The sequence below is a fragment of the Pistacia vera genome, unplaced genomic scaffold, assembly GCF_008641045.1.
Source record: "Pistacia vera cultivar Batoury unplaced genomic scaffold, PisVer_v2 Contig595, whole genome shotgun sequence".
Lineage (NCBI taxonomy): Eukaryota > Viridiplantae > Streptophyta > Magnoliopsida > Sapindales > Anacardiaceae > Pistacia > Pistacia vera.
Genome location: NW_022196440.1, coordinates 421,818 through 445,282, shown reverse-complemented (window position 1 = coordinate 445,282; position 23,465 = coordinate 421,818). Strand labels below are relative to the sequence as shown.

Here is a 23,465-nt window from a genome sequence, read left to right as displayed (position 1 = left end):
GATGTGGCAGAAAATGAATGGAAGAGTGAGTACAAAAAGTCAACTCTCATATTCATTCTTCCATTCATTTTCTGTCACGTCAGTTTGTACACAAATCTTGTAGAAGTTTGTTTGTACATTAAGCATTATTGATTTTTATATATATATGTATATGTGTGGTGTGTGTGTGTGTGTATGTATGTATGTATGTATGCATTACTAATTAAATTAATTCAAAGACTGGTAAGGAAAAAAAAGGTCATAAATGATATAAAATACAGTGATTGATGGTGTGATTGATGCACCTCCATGGTACTTTTAGATTTTTCCTTTATAAATTATGTTTTTTCGGTTAATCAATTTAAAATGATACTAAATTTTACAACTTTTTCTTAAATATAATTATTGATGCGTGTTTCCTACAACATGCAATATATAGCAAGTATACTAGCCGCACTAGTAATAATGATGAGTGAGTATCGTTCTCACGAGGATGTTGCTAAGCATCAGTAATTTTCTACCGTTTCAAGTTGAAGAAATCGAATTCTTTTGGATTAAAGGGAGCAATTAAACTATAATTAAAACAAAATTTTACTAAAATAAACTTAAACTATGAAAGCAGATTTAAAACGGGATAAAATTAATTCAAACAAACGGTAGGGTTTTGACTTCATTCGGACTCTATGGGTTAAACCTTAAGAATTAAACTAAATTCATATTCTCATGCATTGATTGTAAATCGAACTCTCTAAAGTGTCCAACATACCTTCTCAGGCTATGTGTGTCCTACTCTTCCCTATTAACCTTCCGCACCCAACAAAATGAAAGTTAATAAATCTAAGTTCATTAAGCACAAGAATCCTACATTGATTTCATCGGTTCTTAAATCTATCTCTAGCATCCAATAATACAACAGTGATTACCCAAGAAGCTAACAGAATTATCTCTCAATCTCATCATGTTCGTCACATTAAACAATAAAAATAGAATAATACACAATCAAAGCAAAATCATATGAAATTAATAATCATCAACTTTCTAACCCATTAGAATCCGAACTACATCAAAACCCTAACCCAAATTAGGTTAGTTCATGGCTAAATCTATAAAACAATTAAAGAAATGAAAAACTCCAGTGGTCACATAATGGAAACAAAAGAAAAGGAAAAGAATCTCCCCAAATTGATGAATCCACTGGTTTCCTCGAATCTTCCAACTTTGTTAATCCAAAATCACAAAAAAAATTGAATCTAAAATAAGTAAAAACTCTCTCTATCTCCCACGAACGCCCTCAACAAAAAGACGAGTATTTCTTTTGTACCTCGCCCAAAATATTACAACTTAGCCTAAACACGAAACTGTGCGTTTTACAAAAAATGGAGTACGTAGACTTCGCCGCAGCGAAGAAGGAACTCGCTGCAGCGACAAAGGAGCTGAATCTGGTGGTGTTTGGCCCATTTCGTCGCAGTGAAGAACAACCTTCGCCGCGGCGAAGCTTCCTTCTAAAATTCCAAAATTGCCCTCTGCGTGCTTCTGAGTCCAAAAACTCCAATCTGCCTTTATTCGCAAAATTCCATTTTAACCTGAAACACGAAATGTAGGAAATTAAGTCGCAATTTAGGCAAAATAGACTAAGAAGTATTTAAATCGGCCTAAAAATTTAAATAAACTAGTATAATCCTCGGATTATCAATAACCCCCAAACAAAGGACATGCTCGTCCCTGAGCATCAGGTACAAAACAAGATAACGAAAAATACAAACGTTCAAAACACAAAACAGCAACTGACAAAATTAAATAAGAGAAACAAAAGCTCGACTACCAAAACAACTGCCTAGAATTTATACCAATCTAAAAGTTGTTGCAAAATTATTAATAGAAAAGTTTAACCCCTCAAGAAGTTATAAGTTGCATCGACTTTCTTTCTCAATTGGTCCCCCGAGTAGGTAATCCCACTTCAATCCACCTTCCGACTTCCCAGATTATTTTATGCAAGAATGCAAAGTTTATCAAATGTGGCAGACTCCATAAGCCTAAATATCGAACTACTCTCCACTAATGAGGACTAGACAAAGATAAGAATCAGCAGGTCTTTATAAGCTTGTAACGCTAGGCTCGGGAAGTGGGTTCCAAGAAAAGGATATGAAATACAAAGTAAGAGAACTCGGTTTTCCTTATGCAAACACTCAAATCAAATTGAACTCCACTTCTTCTCAACCACCACTCAACGTTCACTAATGTACAACCCTCAAACTTGTATCTTCTTATTTATGATACCATTATGCGGCGGGAAGTGCGTCTAAGGTGTACGTGGCGTTGTACACCAGAGGTCGCCAAGTACTGCCAGGCAGTTTTTAAGGCGGTTACTGGTTTCCAGCCGATATACCCTTAAACTTGGCAAATGTTTTTTCGTTTTTCGTTTTTTTTTTTTATGTATCAAACTAATAACAAATCAATGTGAATTGAGGTGAACTACCTCTTTTGTTTTATTGCCTTCTCCAAACCCCAAACTATTCTTTAGTTTATTCGTAAACTCTTATGTTCTTTGTGTTTGCATTAGGATCGAATTCTCCTAAGGTACGACAGAGTGTTTGGGTTAAGGATCAGACAATTTTTGGGTTGCCAAGAAAAATAAAGCAATAATGATTCATACGGCTCAAACGGGTGACTAGGGACAATTTCATTCGTAGGTCGGCTAGAAAGGCTCAAACGTTCCAAAAAGAATGCCTAATCATCTCCTCAACCATGTCTAATCCTAGAATTTCGCCTCAAGCACTTCTCTACTAGGTTCTAGAGTCCACTAACATTATCAAACTTTACCTAAGTACATAAATGAATCTAAGCATGCCGAAAAAGCGAAAATGGTGGTTGAACCACTCAAAAACCTCAACCAAAATTCAGTCAATAAACCTAAATTTGAAGCAATCTTAACATTTCTCAACAATCCAATTCGCATCATTGATTATACAATTCATCATCGGCAAAAAACAATCAAACCAAAGTAAAATAAACAAAATCAAAATTTTTTCTAATTTTCCTACCCCCAAACAAAAGATGACATTGTCCCCAATGTCCCATTATGCATACATTAGGAATAGAAAATAAAAAATAACAAAGGTACGAGAAAGTTCCTGGTCAATCCGTGAAGTGTTGCTCCACAGTGCACACCCAGTCTTTGACTTTTTCATCACCCAAAATCTGTCAAAACAATTGAAACTGTGGTGTCCATTATTACAACCTAATCTCGTCCTTGCAACAACTACAAATTAAAGGAAAATGAAACAACTAAAACGACTAAACAATCCAAACACGAATATAAACTGAGTTTAATGTTTGAAATGAAAAACAAAATCAACTAAAAACTAATAAAAATACAGAAAAACAAAACAGTGTTCCGATGCTCATTCTTCTCCTCCTTGTCTTCCTCTTCCTCCTCTTCTGACTCTGAGCCCATCCACTCATCTGAATCCTAGTCGACCCATTGGAATCCTAAAGTGTCAACGTTGAGTTGTTAAAGCTACTCTTCTGCATCTCATACATCATGGGTCTGTTCAGCCAACCAAGCTTGACGTTTTTTCATATGTCATCATACCCATCATCTGCTGCATTATCTCCTTTTGTGTAGCTGTGGAGCTGGAGGATGTGACTAGGCTTTGTGCGCTCTGCCGCTTTGTTCCTGCTTTGGTTGCTCAGCTTCTGGGCGTTCAAGATGCTTCTGAAAATAACTGAATCGAGGAGAGGGGCAGCATCAATACGTTGCTCATCACCTTCCACCTTGGCTCCATCTTTAATGCACAAGGCTGTAATGAGATGTGGGAAAGAGTAACTTGATCGCCCTGGTTTGGCCGCATGATGAATGTTGTTCAAGATAATTCGTCCCACATTTATACTCTTTCTTGTGGCAATTGAATAAAGCAGTAATGCCTTCTCGTAAGTTACCATGCTATAGTGTGTTTCCGACATCAATCTCGCACTAACAAAATATTGCCACAGCCGAGCCATCGGTGTCAAAGAAGTTCCCTTAATGGTCTTCTTTTGTTCTTCGACACTGACCAAGTTGCATCCGATTTTGCAATGACTGGAAGATATACTATCCTCAAATTGTGTCCTCCTAAACCTTCCGTACTCATACTGATCAAACCCAAGCAAGTTATAAAACTTATTGATCACATCTTCTGTAATGGCACATCAATCCCTCTAACAATACGGTACCCTCTTACAGTTCAGGAAATTGGCATAAAACTCCTTACTAGCGGCTCTACAGCCGACTGGCAGGAGCACTCAAACAGTTCCCATCGTCTCCCTCGACTCTAGTCCAACGCCTGACTCGCAGTCAATCCGCGCTCAGAATAAAGCCCTTATCTCTTCTTTGGATAGCCACTTGATATCATTTCTGGGCCTCTTCATTCACAAACGGCTGTCCACTTTCTTTCCTTTTCCCTTTCCTTTGTATGGCAACTTAACTTTGGGTGCCATTTTCTATAATTCAACTCACAGGCACCCCAAAATTCAAGCCTAGGTCCCACAACAACCAATTCAAACCTGAAAATCAAATTGAAAACACTTCCAAAAATTCGTAATCAGACCCCCAAATTACAAGTCTCCAAATTAACAACACACTCCAAAACTCAACACACACTCCTCAATATCACAACATGCACAATAAACCCTTCTTCAACAAAATCAAACTCACAAAATTTGCAACTTAACCAAAATAAAATTTTCAGATCTAAACTTAAAACTTGAAATTTTGTGAAATGTTTAGGAACTTGAGATCTTACCATATTAAGGATTATTCGCCACCAATTTACTCAGAATCAGCCCAGATTGGAAAGCCCCAAATTCTTGAACTTGAAATTTTCGTGAATTTTCAAAAAATGTGTTGGAAATGAGTTGTTTTTGTGTTTAGGAGGGTTAAGGAGTGAAAACTTTGTTGGGAAAGCACTTGGGAGGCAAAGGATTGAAATTGGAAAATTTTTCTCTCAAATGTATTTGAAAAAAAGTGTGGAAAATGAAAAGACAAAGTGGATATATAGAAAACATTCTTCGCCGCGGCGAAGTTCTTCGTTCTTCGAACCCTAATTTTTTTGCAGTGCTAACGTCAGCATGATGACATCACCAGTCCAACCAGTTGGACCGATTGACCCGGGTAGCAAAGCAGGTTGCCCTCCGATCCGGGTTTTAAAACAGTGATCTTTAGTTTATTTTCTTAACCGGTTTGTTTGGGCTTCTTGGGGATTTTTGGTTTTTGTTAGTTTGGGTTGTGGATTTCCGTCGTTGGCCCTGTTTTGGTCAGCGATTTGGTGATGGCTCATTTGCAGGTGGTTGCTTAAATAAATTTGATAAGAGTTTGTTGGGATTCTTGGTGATGAAGTTTGTTTGGATTGAAATAAAATTTTGAAAGTTAGGTGTTGATACTGGCGATAGTGGCTAGGTCGTTGTGGTAGTTAGATTCTCTAATTGTTTTAGTTTTTGGATCTAGGGTATTTTGATTTCATGGTATAAAGTTTGGATCCGGGTTTGCTGTTGGTCATGGCAGCCTCGGTGATAGTTGATAGAGTTTCTGACGACAAAGACTAGGTGATGGTGACAGTGGTTGGGTGGTTAGAGATGGGGATGATGCGAGGATTGAAAATAAATGATGTTATTAAAATAAATTTGAAAGTAACTGATTATTTTTCTAATTCTACTAATTTGAGGATTAAAAATTAATTTAATTTATTTGTCAATGGTAGTATAGTAATAATACCCTTTATATATGTATTAGAAAGTAAAAATCGTTAACGATGCTACTTTAAGAGTAAGAATCTAGAATATATAAAACCAAAGATGAAAACTTTGCAAATATTTGGATGGAAACATGCCTTCGCTCTATTCATTATGTTTCTTCCATATCATTGTATTATTGTAACCATTTCTCAGTATATAAATGGTATAACTAACAACATTTGTACACATATATTAAAGGTGAGATTAAGTGTGATTGATGTTTGAATAGACATTCAGTTTGAATTTTGATAGAAGAAAAATTTTATTCTACTTTTCTACTATATATACATAGATTTTATTTCCTTTTTTGCCCTTATTTTATGACAGAAAGTGATTTTTATCTTATCTACATTAGATTGTACTTGCAGTATATTATTTGATTTTATGCTTTACTTGGTGATACTAATTAAAATTAATAAGATTTGATTTTGAATGATATAAATGGGTTGATTTGAGTTGCTTCACTGTAACCCTTGGAAACCGACACGTGCAACCCTACTCAAAATAAACTGCAGTTTCAACCATTCAGGAGGAAAATCATTGAATTAGTTTCAGCTCTGAAGATTCAATTGAGCCAAAATGGTAAATTGCTTCCCTGTTTAAACATGCAATTCAATCAAAGTAATAGAAAATTAAAGCAATTCAATCATCCATATATAAATACCAGAGCTTGTCGCTGCCCATCAGGAACATAATAGGAAAAAACAAAAAAAAGAAAACATAGAGATTGTCCATGGAAGTAGACAAACTAGAATTAAAAATACGCTACAAGAGTTTTTAATTTGTCAAAATACTAAACACAATGTATAGCCTCTTCCAACTGGGAAAGTCTTTGAAAGTAATATTAACACCAACAAATACATCATAGCTTTGGCAAGTCTATAGGAACTTAACTTTCACATCGTTAACTGTTAAGACAGGCGGGATAGAGAGAATGAGGGTGAGAAAAGAGCAGAGAAAATTACCTACCTATGGTTGCGAGGCGGCGAACTGCTACTGCTGCTGTTGCTACTGCTTCTTCCTCTCAAAGGCCTACAAATAAATCAGTTTCTATCAGTGCAAGCTTAAAAAAAAAAAAAAAAAAAAAAAAAAAAAAAACCAACTACGTTCGGTTAAATTAAAGCTACCAATCAAAGGAGCTATGCTAGCTAGCTCTGAACACTATTAAATCTTTCTGATGACTGTCAAAAATTCCCAGGCCAAAAAATGGGCATGTACGATATTCGAGATAAAACTGTCAACTGACAAATTAAAGAACAAAATTTAAGCCACAGGGTTTAAGTTCCAACTAGACCACATTCATTGAGCTACACCAATACCTAAAAATTGGTGAGAAAACCAATTGCAGCATCCCTGGATTTATCTGTTGCCCAAATATCAAGCACACTGAAACATCTAACCAAATGCTAGTAGGTCGGTCAGCCCTGCCCACTACTCTTTTCTCCCACTCACAATTATTAGTTAATCAATTCCAGAAGTAGCCTCATATTTATCCATCATGATTTTTCAATCTGATTTGAATATTTTAGTAAATATAGTAATAATAATCTGTAATAATTGATTGAAGAGAAAATGTGTTGTGCACTAGTTTCGTTTCATCCACATTGCATTGCATAGATTCAGTACTATGTTTAATAGAAAAAATACATTCCCCACAGATTTGAGCCTATCCCACATCTATAATTCTAGTCCTTTTCCACTCTCCATACCACATCCTCATTGCCAACCCCTCATCTTCAACTTCTTTAAAGGGAACTATATGATAGCATGAAGATTATCAAAGTCTAATTGTTTTAAAATTAATTCAATTAAAAAATTATAGCAAAATTATCATTAGTTGCATGACAGTGTAGACAGACATATGTTAATAAATAAATAATATATAGAAATCTAGGTAGGACCAATGATTTGCCAAATACATTATATAATTGTGATAAGAAAATTACTTTCTAGGACTACGACTCCTTGATATCCTTCTGGGTACCTGTTACAATGCAGAGACAGATGGAGCTAAATATTAGACATCAAGCAAGGAAGGTTTCTACCTCAAAACAAAAACAAATTACACTAACCCTCCGTGGACTAGGTGATCCAGAGTAGGATGATGACCGCCCGCGTCTTGCAGCTGGTACTCGGCCTCTTTTAGACAAAAATCATCAAAAAATGCATGTTTAGAATTTTCAGAAAGTGGAAAAAGGTTGTAAAGCAAAAACTTAATAATAAAGGGCAAGAATCATATCTTTCCTTCCTAATAAACTTCCATTTGTCTTCCTTTTTAATAAAGTTATCTCTACCATGAAATAAAACATAGGATAAAAAAAAAGGATAATAGACAAGAGACCAAATTTTTTTTTTTAATAGTTTTAAAATGAATGTTGCAAAACTAAAAGTGAATAACATCCATTGGAGACCCTTTAAAACTCCCAAAAAAGTGAATGCCATATGTCTTAATATCATTCAACTGGAATGAGTCTGAAACAAATTGTAATGTAATAAAGGGAAAGTACGATGCAGGGCGGAAAGGGGGACAGACAAATACACCACCAAGAAAATGTTTAAGACAATCAGATGTTACCTCCTAGGCGAGAGAGACCTTGAACGAGAACGAATTGGCCTACGAATAGGGGAGCGACTGCGTCTGCGCAGTGGAGACCTTCTTGGAGGACTGCGAGCTCGTCTAGGAGGAGAACTAAGTGAAATAAACTTTGATTATGAGATAAGAACCAGTGACATGAATGTATAATGCACATCTATTTTAGGAAACTAAATGCTTGAATGCTAAAATTACATTTATAACATGCAAATTTAGAGTACGAAATTATACCCAACCATGTACAGTGACTTTTTCTTTCTCTTGCCCTCATAATAAAGGGCAGAATTCGCTTTCACTTTTATACTGAAAATACTGCTCATATTTTCCAAATTCAAGCAAAATGGAAGTTATATCTCCCATGCTATTTGCAATATTCTTATTCTTATCCAAGTAAATACCACTAGCACTTAAGGGTGGGTGGGTGCTCATTGGGTTGGTTAGGGGTTGGGCCTAAAACAAATTATCTGATTACATGTTGGTTTATCCTGTTTTGGACCTCATGAATCTGACATACTTTTTTAACCATTGAATTTTTCCAACTTAATCAATCAGTAAATTACCGGCGCCTTGGAGGAAGCGGAGAACGTCTGCGGATTGGACTACCGCGCATTCTTCGGGGAGAGGGCCTACATGGACAGTAATTAGTCAAACACTTTAAAACCACTCAATACTAAACAAGCAAAAAATTAATGAATGTGATTAGTAGCCAACCTTGGAGGAGATCTATGCCGCCTTGGTGGAGGGGATGGAGAACGACCTCTAGGAGGAGAAGCAGGTCTTCGCCTGGGAGGTGTGTCACCTCGGTGATAAGGAGATTCTAACCTACGACGAACAGGAGACTCTGCACGTCTACGTGGAGGAGAATCTGGCAGTCTTCTAGGAGATCCACCTCTTCTAGGTCCAGGAGATCTCCTCCGAGGAGAGGGTAGTGGCTTCCGCCGGGGAGAAGCTGATATAAACAGTAAAAAGTTAAGCTTTTACTAAATATGTACTAAATAACTGTAATTATCCATAAAATAGATCTACAGAAAGTGGCATACATTCTCTAGGTCGTTTCGGTCCATCCTTCTCTACATCAGCAGTAACATTATCAGTTCTAGAAGCATCTCTTTTTGAAGCAGCAGCAACAGGCTTTGGAGGTGGTGAAACCTTTTTGGGCAGAGATAAGGTAAACGTCGCATGAACAACATTACCATCAATTTGGGCCTGCATTAAGGCAATTAAAAACATCAGTTTCCCAACATCCCATTTCTCAATAGCAATCAATTTTAACCCAATTTTTTTGTTAGACCTACACCATCCATGTATAATTGTGCCTTTTCAGCATCTGCCCTTGTCTTGAACTGAACATATCCACTTCCTCTTGGAAGATTAACCTAAAAATGCAAACCAACATTAGAGCAGGGGAAATACAAATAATTCAACACCATGGAAGAACTTATATAAACTCACTGCACGGTCCATCACCAGCTCCACATTTACAACTTCGCCAAAGTTACCTGCAAAGTAAGAAAAGGAAACAAGGCCAGAACAATCATAACCTAATAAAACAGCGAAACCAAAATATTAGCTTGCAAAATTTCTTCAGCTTTATAATGATAGCAGGATCCTTCAATAAAGTTCTCATATGTTGTCACTGAGATGCATAAAATAAGCAAAAATCACATATATACTCAATAACATAATAATTAATTAATTACGGAATGTTTGAGTTATATAATATTTTATCTGCAGCCCATGTTCCTCTGGTTTGAGATATAACCCAGTCTAAAATTCAATTATGATGTAAGGTAAGTCTTATAACTACCAGCAACCATTGTACTACAACGAAGATAAACCACCCCAAACACCTAAAAGATTCAAATTTGCTGGTCCAGTGCGAACAACTACTAGGAAACCTTCCTCATCTGGTATGAAAATTTTTTATTCCACACTTAACTCCCCCTAACCGAATAAAAGCTATATTAAATAAATAAAAAATGGGTACTTTTTTGTAGGATTCTGAAGACCAATTTTCCCTGTAGATGAAAATAATGACTCCCCAAAAAAAGGCAGAACTCTATAAAATAAATTCCATAATCAAAAAATTCTACTTGTTACTTAGTTGCAACAGTTAAAAAAAAAAAAAACACTCGCCAAAGAAACTACTGGCCCAAAAAGAAGTTCTACAATGTTATAGTATACTGGATGCGTTAAACCATGTGAACTTTCTATACATTCTCGCAGAGTACAATCTCTCTCTCACAATACTTTCAGAAATTAATAAAATCCAATACTTAAGATGCAATCAAAGACCCTGATGCCATCTAGCAGATTTATTTCTATTACGCCTAATATTGTGCAGCTGTTTCAAAAACCCTCCCCATACAATGACAAAAAGTTAGATGTACTAGATAGACTATTTTGATAATAAGTATTGGTACAGGACCATTCTATTAATCTTCTCCTTCTATTTCTTTTTCTATCTTCTTCCTTGAAAAACTAATTCCTAAATTTCATTTGTTTAATGAAAAAAATAATATTATTGGCAAAAGTGCTCCTACACAGAAGTTGGCTGTTTAACAACCGTCCAAGTGAGTATATGAACAACCACTTGCCTTTCGTTGCACAGACCAAAACTATGCCACCAGTTACATAATAAAAACAAAAAAGCTTGAAAAGCACAAGATACCAAAAATCTAATGGGGCCACAACAGAATACATTTGCCACATCCATGCAAGCATAGCAGGACAGTACCCCAAATTCTAAAGCACAGAAAGCACAATCTCTAAAGCAACATTAAAAATCATTGAAGTCAGAAAAAAATTCCTATGCAAAATATAGTTTCCAGGTAAATAAATGAAGTTTTAATCTTAGAAACACAGCAGCTTAACCAGAAATACGAGAGACAACTAAGAAAAGCAGAAATAATGTATAGCCACCAAAAAGCAAAAGACCAACAACAAAACCTAAAGAGCAAAGAAAAAAAAATTAGAAAATATGGAGACAACTTACTGAATATTTCTCTTAAATGGCCCTCATTCACATTCCTGCTAAGCGAGTCGATGTAGAGAACAAGAGAGTCATTTTCAGAAGCTTTCCTGAAATCAATTATACAGTATAGATAAAATGTCAAAAATGTAAATACATTAAAAGGAAGGGTGGGTTTTTAATCTGATGAGCCATCTGGGCAAAAACCAGATTGCAAACTTACAAAAGGTTTATGAATAAGATATAGAGTCTGGAAGATGTATAATCTACAGTAAACAAAAAATTAAAACAACAATTGCTAGTGTATGCTTGGTGAAACCCCAAAATCCATAAATAAAACTGGCAGAAATGAAAAACACATTTCTGTCAAAGTATTGCTTGAGAGTGTCCTGTTAGCATCTCAAAGATATCCTCCTGCTTTCCAAGCAAACCCCAAAATTAACTACACATTAGAAAGTACTTCTCTAGGAGTAGTAAAAAAAAAAAAAAAAAAATAAGGTTTTCAGCAAAACCAAAAAATTAAAATTAAAAAGTCTACTATTTCAGAAGCAAAACTTTAATTGTCACCAAAACTACCAGCAATAAAAATGAGTTTCAAATGTAACTATAACAGAGTCTCAACATCAAAAAACTAGAATGCTATAATTAGACAGCTACCAAATATATTTTACAGCATAAAAACTTTTTTTCTATAATATAAAATAAAAAAAGTCAAACCAAACACTAACACCCTAAAGCTTTCTCTACAAAAAAATCATACATCGCCCCCTCATAAACCTTGAACTATTCCAAAGCCCAGAATTACATAAAGACACGAAAAAATAGAAACAAATAAAAATTGAATGTTTGAATTTCAACTGAAGAAACAAGTTTAAAAATTTAAGTTTTTACCTTGGAGGTGGAGATGCTCTTTTAGATTGAGGCAGTGGAGACTGACCCCGCCTAGCTCCTACAGCAGGACTGTGGAAACACGAGTATTTAAAAGGTAAGTTCAACCATCAAATGTAACACAATTATATTATACCATACAACTTTAAATTTCAATTACTAAACTTTTTTTAAAAATTTGTTAAAGTACTAGACCACAACATTAACAACTAACTGTAAAAAATTTATTTTACATTTTGTATCACAAACAACTAGATGACTTACTAAAATACCTAGTAACAAGTATACACGAATATGTAACTAAAACCATTGTTGAGATAAAAGTGCCAATTATGTAGCACTTCTTTGAATGGTAAAATTAAAATCAGCCATCTTATCTTATCACTGATGATCAAAAACAGGTATAAAATATAAATCTTGAAACAAAGCACACTAACTATAATTTTTCCTCAATAGCGGAAATGCGTTTCACAATACAGCCAATAGAGGGGCAAAATGGTAAAGTCACCTCTTCTTGCGCTGGGGCGGAGGACTGCGGCCACGAGAGCTGCCGCTACGCGAAGGGGAGGAAGACGAAGAGAAGGATCGGGAACGAGATCGCGAGCGAGAAGGGGATCTGGACCGGGTGGAGCGAGAAGGGGAGCTGGACCGTGAGGAACCGGAGTAGGAGCGTGAACGAGAGCGAGAGGAAGACCCGGAACCGGACCGTGACGGTGGCGAGGGACGGCCTCGTGTCGGGTTCGCCATACGAGCAGTTGAGAGAGGAAACCCTAGATAAACCCTCACTTCGCTTCAGTGGATAGAAGGAGAGGGATGTTTTGAATTGATTTTGCTTTGGCAAGTAATAGCGTAATGGGCCTGATTGGGCCGAATTCAGTTATTATGTTAAAAAAAAATTGTTGTTTTTTTTTTCTTTTTTTTTTTACTTCTTACATAGTTTTAAAATAAATACTACATGTCTACATGTACAAAGAAATCTTACAAAGATTTATGTACAAAGTGATGTTGCAAGAAATGAATGAAATAGTGAACATGAAAAGTCAAACTTATCATATTTACCCTTCTATTCATTTCTTGTCACATCACTTTATACATAAATCTTTGTAAGATTTCTAGCATTATTGTTGTTTTAAAGTTAATGCATTTGACCCTTGAATTTAAAATAAATAAATAAAATTCTAACATTTTTAATGAACTATTAATAAGTCAGTAGTCAGATTTTAATGAATATCTATCTAATTTTCTTTCTATGCTTTATTTTAATAATTAAAACTTAATAATAAGAACATTTTTGTTTTTTCAAAAACTTAAAAGAATTTTTTATTGTTTATCAGATCTTCAGGGAAATTATTATCATTAACCAGGTTTTTAATAATTTTGTGAACACTTGCATTTACTTTAAAAATAGTGAGTATGGTATCCACAAGTGCTTAAGCTATTATTAATAATAATTTTATTTCAAAAGTAGTAAAGTTTTTTTTTTTTTTTTGGTGCTAACGTCACCTGTCCAACTGTTGGACGTTTGACCCGTGACCCGGGCAGCAGGGCGAGTTGCCCACGGTCCGGGTTCTAAAACAATGGTTCAACCATTAAGGAGGAAAATCATTGAATTAGTTTCAGCTCTGAAGATTCAATTGAGCCAAATGGTAAATTGCTTCCCTGTTTAAACATGCAATTCAATCAAAGTAATAGAAAATTAAAGCAATTCAATCATCCATATATAAATACCAGAGCTTGTCGCTGCCCATCAGGAACATAATAGAAAAACAAAAAAAAAACAGAGAGATTGTCCGGAAGTAGACAAACTAGAATTAAAAATACGCTACAAGAGTTTTAATTTGAAATACTAAACACAATGTATAGCCTCTTCCAACTGGAAAGTCTTTGAAAGTAATAAACACCAACAAATACATCATAGCTTTGGCAAGTCTATAGGAACTTAACTTTCACATCGTTAACAGTTAAGACAGGCGGGATAGAGAGTGGGGTGAGAAAAGAGCTGAGAAAATTACCTACCTATGGTTTGAGGCGGCGAACTGCTGCTTGCTGTGTGCTACTGCTTTTCTCTCAAAGGCCTACAAATAAATCGGCTTCTATCAGTGCAAAGCTTAAAAAAAAAAAAAAAAAAAAAAAAAAAAAAAAAAAAACCAATTCGGTTAAATTAAAGCTACCAATCAAAGGAGCTATGCTAGTAGCTCTGAAACACTATTATCTTTCTGATGACTGTCAAAAATTCCCAGGCCAAAAAATGGGCATGTACGATTTTCGAGATAAAACTGTCAACTGACAAATTAAAGAACAAAATTTAAGCCACAGGGTTTAAGTTCAACTAGACCACATTCATTGGCTACACCAATACCTAAAAATTGGTGGAAAACCAATGCAGCATCCCTGGATTTCTCTGTTGCCCAAATATCAAGCACACTGAAAATCTAACCAAATGCTAGTAGGTCGGTCAGCCCTGCCCACTACTCTTTTCTCTCCACTCACAATTATTAGTTAATCAATTCCAGAAGTAGCCTTATTTATCCATCATGATTTTTCAATCTGATTTGAATATTTTAGAAATATAATATAATCTGTAATAATTGATGAAGAGAAAATGTGTTGTGCACTAGTTTCGTTTCATCCACATTGCATTGCATAGATTCAGTACTATGTTTAATAGAAAAAATACATTCCCACAGATTTGAGCCTATCCCACATCTATAATTCTAGTCCTTTTCCACTCCCATACCACATTCATTGCCAACCCTCATCTTAACTTCTTTAAAGGGAACTATATGATAGCATGAAGATTAAAGTCTAATTGTTTTAAAATTAATTCATTAAAAAATTATAGCAAAATTATCATTAGTTGCATGACAGTGTAGACAGACATATGTTAATAAATAAATAATATATAGAAATCTAGGTAGGACACTGATTGCCAAATACATTATATAATTGTGATAAGAAAATTACCTTCTAGGACTACGACTCCTTGATATCCTTCTGGGTACCTGTTACATGCAGAGACAGTTGGAGCTAAATATTAGACATCAAGCAAGGAAGGTTTCTACCTCAAAACAAAAACAAATTACACTAACCCTCGCTGGACTAGGTGATCCAGAGTAGGATGATGACCGCCCGCGTCTTGCAGCTGGTACTCGGCCTCTTTTAGACAAAAATCATCAAAAATGCATGTTTGAATTTTCAGAAAGTGGAAAAAGGTTGTAAAGCAAAAACTAATAATAAGGGCAAGAATCATATCTTTCTCCCTAATAAACTTCCTTTGTCTTCCTTTTAATAAAGTTATCTCTACCATGAAATAAAACATGGATAAAAAAAAGGATAATAGACAAGAGACCAAATTTTTTTTTTTAATAGTTTTAAAATGAATGTTGCACAACTAAAAGTGAAAACATCATTGGAGACCCTTTAAAACTCCCAAAAAAGTGAATGCCATATGTCTTAATATCATTCAACTGGAATGAGTCTGAAAAAAATTGTAATGTAATAAAGGGAAAGTACGATGCGGGGGAAAGGGGGACAGACAAATACACCACAAGAAATGTTTAGACAATCAGATGTTACCTCCTAGGCGAGAGAGACTTGAAGAGAACGAATTGGCCTACGAATAGGGGAGCGACTGCGTCTGCGCAGTGGGACTTCTTGGAGGACTGCGAGCTCGTCTAGGAGGAGAACTAAGTGAAATAACTTTGTTATGAGATAAGAACCAGTGACATGAATGTATAATGCATCTATTTTAGGAAACTAAATGCTTGAATGCTAAAATTACATTTAACATGCAAATTTAGAGTAGAAATTATACCAACCATGTACAGTGACTTTTTCTTTCTCTTGCCCTCATAATAAAGGGCAGAATTCGCTTTCACTTTTATACTGAAAATACTGCCATATTTTCCAAATTCAAGCAAAATGGAAGTTATATCTCCCATGCTATTTGCAATTCTATTCTTATCCAAGTAAATACCACTAGCACTTAAGGGTGGGTGGGTGCTCATTGGGTTGGTTAGGGGTTGGGCCTAAAACAAATTATCTGATTACATGTTGGTTTATCCTGTTTTGGACCTCATGAATCTGGCATACTTTTAACCATTGAATTTTTCCAACTTAATCAATCAGTAAATTACCGGCGCCTTGGAGGAAGTGGAGAACGTCGCGGATGGACTACCGCGCATTCTTCGGGGAGAGGGCCTACATGGACAGTAATTAGTCAAACATTTAAAACCACTCAATACTAAACAAGCAAAAAATTAATGAATGTGATTAGTAGCCAACCTTGGAGGAGATCTTGCCGCCTTGGTGGAGGGATGGAGAACGACCTCTGGAGGAGAAGCAGGTCTTCGCCTGGGAGGTGTGTCAACTCGGATAAGGAGATTCTAACTACGACGAACAGGAGACTCTGGATCTACGTGGGAAGAATCGGCGTCTTCTAGGGATCCACCTCTCTAGGTCCAGGAGATCTCCTCCGAGGAGAGGGTAGTGGCTTCCGCCGGGGAGAAGCTGATATAAACAGAAAAAGTTAGCTTTAAAATATGTACTAAATAACGTAATTATCCATAAATAGATCTACAGAAAGTGGCATACATTCTCTGGTCGTTCGGTCCATCCTTCTCTACTCCGCAGTAAAATTATCAGTTCTAGAGCATCTCTTTTTGAAGCAGCAGCAAAAGGCTTTGGAGGTGGTGAAACCTTTTTGGGCAGAGATAAGGTAAACGTCGCATGAACACATTACCATCAATTTGGGCCTGCATTAAGGCAATTAAAAACATCAGTTTCCAAATCCCATTTCTCAATAGCAATCAATTTTAACCCAATTTTTTTGTTAGACCTACACCATCCATGTATAATGTGCCTTTTCAGCATCGCCCTTGTCTTGAACTGAACATATCCACTTCCTCTTGGAAGATTAACCTAAAAATGCAAACCAACATTAGAGCAGGGGAAATACAAATAATTCAACACCATGGAAGAACTTTATAAATCACTGCACGGCCATCACCAGCTCCACATTTCAACTTCGCCAAAGTTACCTGCAAAGTAAGAAAAGGAAACAAGGCCAGAACAATCATAACCTAATAAAACAGCGAAACCAATATTAGCTTGCAAAATTTCTTCAGCTTTAAATGATAGCAGGATCCTTCAATAAAGTTCATTATTGTCATGAGATGCATAAAATAAGCAAACAATCACATATACATCATAATAACATAATAATTAATTAATTACGAATGTTTGAGTTATAATTTATCTGCAGCCCATGTTCTCGGTTTGAGATATAACCCAGTCTAAAATTCATATGATGTAAGGTAAGTCTTATAACTACCAGCAACCATTGTACTACAACAAGATAAACCACCCCAAACACCAAAAGATTCAAATTTGCTGGTCCAGTGCAACATACTACAGGACAAGTTCCTCATCTGGTAGAAAAACACACTTAACTCCCCTAACGAATAAAGCTATATAATAAATAAAAAAGGGTACTTTTTGTAGGATTCTGAAGACCAATTTTCCCTGTAGATGAAAATAATGACTCCCCCAAAAAAAGGCAGAACTTATAAATAAATTCCATAATCAAAAAATTCTACTTGTTAATTAGTTGCACAGTTAAAAAAAAAAAAAAAAAAAAAAAAAAAAAACTCTCCAAAGAAGTACTGGCCCAAAAAAAGACTGGCTGCATAAACCATGGGAACTTCTATACCTTCTCGCAGAGTCAATCTCTCTCTCACAATACTTTCAGAAATTAATAAAATCCAATACTTAAGATGCAATCAAAGACCCTGATGCCATCTAGCAGATTTATTTCTATTACGCCTAATGTTGTGCAGCTGTTTCAAAAACCTCCCCACACAATGACAAAAAGTTAGATTTACTAGATAGACTATTTGATAATAAGTATGTACAGGACCATTCTAAATCTTCTCCTTCTATTTCTTTTTCTATCTTCTTCCTTGAAAACTAATTCCTAAATTTCATTGTTTTAATGAAAAAAATAATATTATTGGCAAAAGTGCTCCTACACAGAGTTGTGCTGTTTAACAACCTCCAAGTGAGTATATGAAAACCACTTGCCTTTCGTTGCACAGACCAAAACTATGCCACAGTTACATAATAAAACAAAAAAGCTTGAAAAGCACAAGATACCAAAAACTAATGGGGCCACAACAGAATCATTTGCCACATCCATGCAAGCATAGCAGGAAGTACCCCAAATTCTAAAGCACAGAAAGCACAATCTCTAAAGCAACATTAAAAATCATTGAAGTCAGAAAAAAATTCCTATGCAAAATATAGTTTCCAGGTAAATGAAATTGAAACTATTTTGCTCCAAGGACAATTGTTGGATCTCAACCATCAATTAGGAGTTGTTTAGCTGGAAAAGATGCAACGTGGAGAGCAGACATGGCTTTTACAAGATTCTTTTATGATGCTTGTATCCCAATTAATGCTGTAAATTCAATTTATCTTCAGCCTTTGGTGGATACTATAGCTGCAATTGGGCCTGGGTATAAACACCCAAATTATCATGGTTTGCATGTCAATTTGTTAAGAGATGCTAAGAAGGAAGTGCAGCTTCTTGTTGATAGTTACAGAAAGATTTGGGAAAATGTTGGATGTACATTAATGGCTGATGGTTGGACTGATAATTCACATAGGTCATTGATAAATTTTATGGTGTATTGTCCTAAGGGAGTTTGTTTTGTGAAATCAGTTGATGCTTCAGATGTTGTGAAGGATGCTAGGATATTGTTGAAGATGTTTGAGGAGGTAGCTTTATGGATTGGACCAAATAGTATTGTCCATTTTGTCTCAGACAATGGATCCAATTATAAAACTACTGGATGAATGTTGTCTGAGAAATATCCGAGTATTACTTGGTCAACCTGTGCAGCACATAGCATAAATTTGGTGTTAAAATACATAGCTGAGATGGATCACATAGTTTATCTTGCGAGACGTGCTTTTGAGGTGACGAAGTTTGTATATAATCATACATTCTTGATAGCTTGGCCAAGGAAAAGACAGGTAATATACCTTTAGCTCATGTTCTTGTCAAGTCATAACATAATATGCATTTTTTATAATTGACTAACGCCTATTATTTATCAATTGAACAGGGTTAGAAAGAAATTGTCTGTTCGGGCGCAACCCGTTTTGCTACAACTTTCATTGCAATGAGAAGCCTTTATGAGCACAAACATGACTTACAAGCCATGGTGACAGACAAGTCATTTGTCGATTCTCGATATGCAAAAAGTAATAAATTCATACATGTTATTGGCATAATTCTAGATAACAATTTTTGGAATGATATGGCTAAGATATCCAAAGTTGTGAGTCCATTGATGCGCTTGTTATGGATTGTTGACTCAGATGAGATGCTTGCAATAGGATATGTGTATGATGGCATGTACAGAGCGAAAAATATAATTAAGAAGTTGTATAAGAATAAAAAGAGATTGTACAAGCCTTATACATGAATCATTAAGCTACGCTGGGATAGGACGTTGCGCCGTGATATCCATGTTGCGGCTTATTATTTGAATTCTACTTTTAAATATGACGAAGCATCTTTTTACACCAAGCCAGAAGTCTTGAGTGGTTTCCTTGATATTATTGAAAATAAAGCAAGTACGTTCAATTTAAACAAGACAAGGTTAATGGAAGAGAGTAGATTATATTCAAACCGGGAGGAAAGCTTTTCTCGTTGGCTTGCTCTTGAAATCGCCAAAACCACACTTCCTGATACGTAATAGTTATAAAATTTATGAGTTCTTTTGTTTTTTAAGTCTAATTTATTTAGTATGTTTAATTTTCAATTAGATGAATGGTGGAGATCATTTGGGTATAGTACTCCAAATTTGTAAAAGTTTGCAATAAAATTCTTAGCCAAACTTCAAGCTCTTCGAGATGTGAACGAAATTGGAGTGTTTTTGAGCGCATACATACTAAAAAGAGGAATAGATTGAAGCATCAAAGGTTGAATAATCTTGTTTTTGTTCAATACAACTTGCATTTGCAAAACAGGTATAAAACAATGTTAATTACTCAATTATGCATCACTCTTATTGTTATTATCTATTATTTTCCTTGATATTTTACTTGTCATGCTTTTGATATTTTACTTTTCATGCTTTTAATATTTCATCATAGTATTTTAGGAGGTGTTACAATAAAATAAGTTTCAATCCTATTGATTATAAAAGTATCAATAAAACTGAAGATTGGATAATTGACGATGAAAATGAGGTCAATGAACTTAATTATGAGAAATTGGAACAAATGTTATATGGAGAAGGATCTATTCTTACCAGAAACTGGAGTTACTGATCACTTCTCTTTTTATGATTCAACTGATGGTCCAAAAGGTTGATTTCAAATATTTAAGCAACTTAATATCTATTTTAAATTAAATTACAAGTTTTAACTTATGTTTTCTATATTTTACTGAAATTTATGTAGATGATGATGATGATGATCATTATGATGATAGTGATGAATTTTGATGTAGTGTGTAAAGCTCAATCAACATAAAGACGTATCAAAGAAAAAACAATTGTAACAAATGTTTTGTTATTAATTATTATGTATTTTGTCATTTAAATTTAATATGTAATGGATGAAGATGAAGACAACATTATGTTTGAACTTTGAATTTGGATTTTAGATTGTTGTTAAATACTTAAATTATGTTGAGATTGTTATTAAATTTGAACTTTGAATCATATTAGACAGTAGTTAAATTGTTATTATCTTATTAAAAAATGGAAATGTTAAAAATACAAAATAAAAAACAGGTTCTTTTTTTTTTTTTTTTTTTTTTTTTGGTTCTAAAGTAATATTTGTTTTTCTTATATTTGAGATATGAAATTATTAGATTCTATTTCATTGATGATGAATTATATTGAGACGCATTTAAATAACTTTGATAATTAAATGTTTGTTAGTTTAGATTGAATTGTTTTAAATTTTTTACCTAATTGGTTTAGATTGAGTCTTTTTTTTTCTTTAAAGACATGAAGTAATATTGTTTTTCTTATATCTTACTACAGTAGTTTATAATGTCAAACTAATCACTCACATCATATGTTTAGATACAACTTCAATAGTGATTTTTTTGTATTTTTATTATATGTTTACTTTCTACTTGTTGACATGTAAAGTCAATGGGTCAAAAGTCAATGAATGAAAGATGGAAGGTGTGTTCTGCGNGACAGGGAGAGAAAATGTTGTTGGCATGTGCCATAGCATCATGCATTACGATATCACTTATCCATACTAATATGTTATTGTCCATCCGATATCTCTAGAAAAAATAGTATTTTGGGTGAGGATATTTCATTTATGCAAGTCTACACCCAAAATGAGCAATTTCTACTTGATTTGACCCAAAATATAACAAATGATTTTAGACCCAACTCTTGATATCAAAACGGATAATATCTATTGGTTATATTCGCAATGTAACCCTATAAAATGGCTATTTACAGTAAATTGTGGCCTAATGAAATGATAAATAGATCATAACCATTCCATCTATGTTCCTTAATGAAAATATGTTCAATTTTGAAAAGACCTTATTACCCTTTTACCTTAATTTGTTAATCCAGATAGTACCCCTAAACTCGTCAATATCTCACTCACTATGCACAAACTTATTAAAATTTCTTTTTCACCAGACAAACTTGATCATATTTTTCCTTCCACCCGACAATTTAAGAATCAAGTGGAATAATTAAACACTAAATTCAACCAATATTACCCACCATATGGCATATACCACCAAAAAGCTACCTATAGTTCACCATGAACCACCACTAAGTGCCTCATTAACTACTACCGAACCACTTCCAAAGTCATTGTAAACCACCGCAAAAGCTTCTATCTAGGCATGGCAATGGGGCGGGGGCGGGGACCCCATTCCCCACCCCTGTTATAGGGATGATGGGGATTCCCCACCCCCACCCCCACGGGGAATTTTAGAGGCCCATCCTTGTCGCATTAATTTTACATTAACATCAATTATGAGAACAAACACATGACAAAAACTATTTGAGCATTGTCAAACACAATAGTTAATTCTTTTTCCCACATGACAAACACTTAAGTTAATCGTCTAAACTTGAGCTAAGACATTGCACTTGTCCAAAATACAGACTCATTATGTATTTGATAAATTACACCAACTGAAGAAACAAAACAAAAACCATTTAAGCATTACTGTTTTGATTTTTTATTTTATATACAGTATAAGAAGGTTATAACTTAATAGAGGTGTAGTTACAAAAATTACTATTTTGATTTTTTATTTTATAATTCACGTTTTAATAGTATATATAAGGATTTCAATTCATTGTTTTAGTAGTCATTGTTGTAATTAGACAAGAAGATAAAGGGAATAATCTTAAGAATGATAAAACGAATATACAAAAAGTTTCGTGCCAAAAAACTCTAAACATGCTTAAGAAACTATAAATATTTTAGCTTCAACAAAAATGTATCCATGCTAGAGAGGTATTACATACCCACAAGGTATCCATGCTAGCGATGTATTACGTACCTGTAAGTTAAAAGATGTGGTAATAACTCTAAAGTATAAATCATTGTCCCAAAGAATTTTAAATAAATGTTTTATTTCATCTTAAACCTTTAATGTAATATGACATATATTTTTTTCTTTTGTAATATACAAATAATTATTATTATGTGGAGATAACTTTCTTAAAATGAAAATTAGAAAAATTATAACTTATTATAATATAAAATTTATTCTTATTTATAACTATTTCAAGTTGAAACTAGAATTTGTATAACTATATAAAAGTTATTCTTACGTAAAATATCACTATAAATTGGTCTAATCTTGTCCCTACCCCTATCCTCTCCAAAACCGGGGAATCTCTGCCCCGTGATGGGCCCCGGAATTGCCATGCCTACTTCTATTGCAGCTCCTCAGGTTGCTTTTCCATTATTTGACTTGGTTGGAGATACGAGAAAACAAAATGGAAATAAAAAGCGAGAAAGGCGATAAAAGGAAAAAGAGAAAAGAAAGAAGGAAGATAGTTGTCATTTTGTGAAATAATGGAAAAGTCAATCATATCTTTAACAAAGATAAAAAAAAAACAATAATTAATTATTAATGAAACTATTGATGAAATTGAAGAGATGGGTTTAAACTCCTATTTTCCAAATCAGAACCACTATTTTAAAACTCAGACAGGAGGACAACCCGCTCTGCTGCTCAAGTCACATGTC

The 23,465-nt window shown here is 34.6% G+C and overlaps 1 protein-coding gene across 1 annotated transcript; it reads right to left on the bottom strand.

The window, feature by feature from the left end:
• Positions 1–6,569: 6,569 nt before the first annotated feature.
• On the bottom strand, positions 6,570–13,026 carry LOC116110082 (serine/arginine-rich splicing factor SR45-like). The gene is made up of 12 exons (XM_031396315.1): positions 12,709–13,026; positions 12,204–12,272; positions 11,337–11,422; positions 9,794–9,840; positions 9,637–9,717; positions 9,382–9,547; positions 9,053–9,290; positions 8,902–8,967; positions 8,324–8,437; positions 7,821–7,887; positions 7,695–7,732; positions 6,570–6,780 (listed from the first exon to the last, which is right to left on the bottom strand). The coding sequence occupies exons 1-12, from the start codon at positions 12,945–12,947 to the stop codon at positions 6,714–6,716; spliced, it is 1,278 nt and encodes a 425-aa protein (XP_031252175.1). The 5' UTR covers positions 12,948–13,026; the 3' UTR covers positions 6,570–6,713.
• Between the last annotated feature and the right edge of the window lie 10,439 nt (positions 13,027–23,465).

Bases quoted from the DNA above. Each gene is read 5' to 3' on its own strand.
- LOC116110082 (XM_031396315.1), bottom strand. From the start codon at position 12,947: ATGGCGAACCCGACACGAGGCCGTCCCTCGCCACCGTCACGGTCCGGT. The intron at 12,273-12,708 runs GTGACTTTACCA...GTGTTTCCACAG, and splicing joins CCGCCCCAGCGCAAGAAGAG to TCCTGCTGTAGGAGCTAGGC. The intron at 9,718-9,793 runs GTGAGTTTATAT...TTGCATTTTTAG, and splicing joins AGCTGGTGATGGACCGTGCA to GTTAATCTTCCAAGAGGAAG.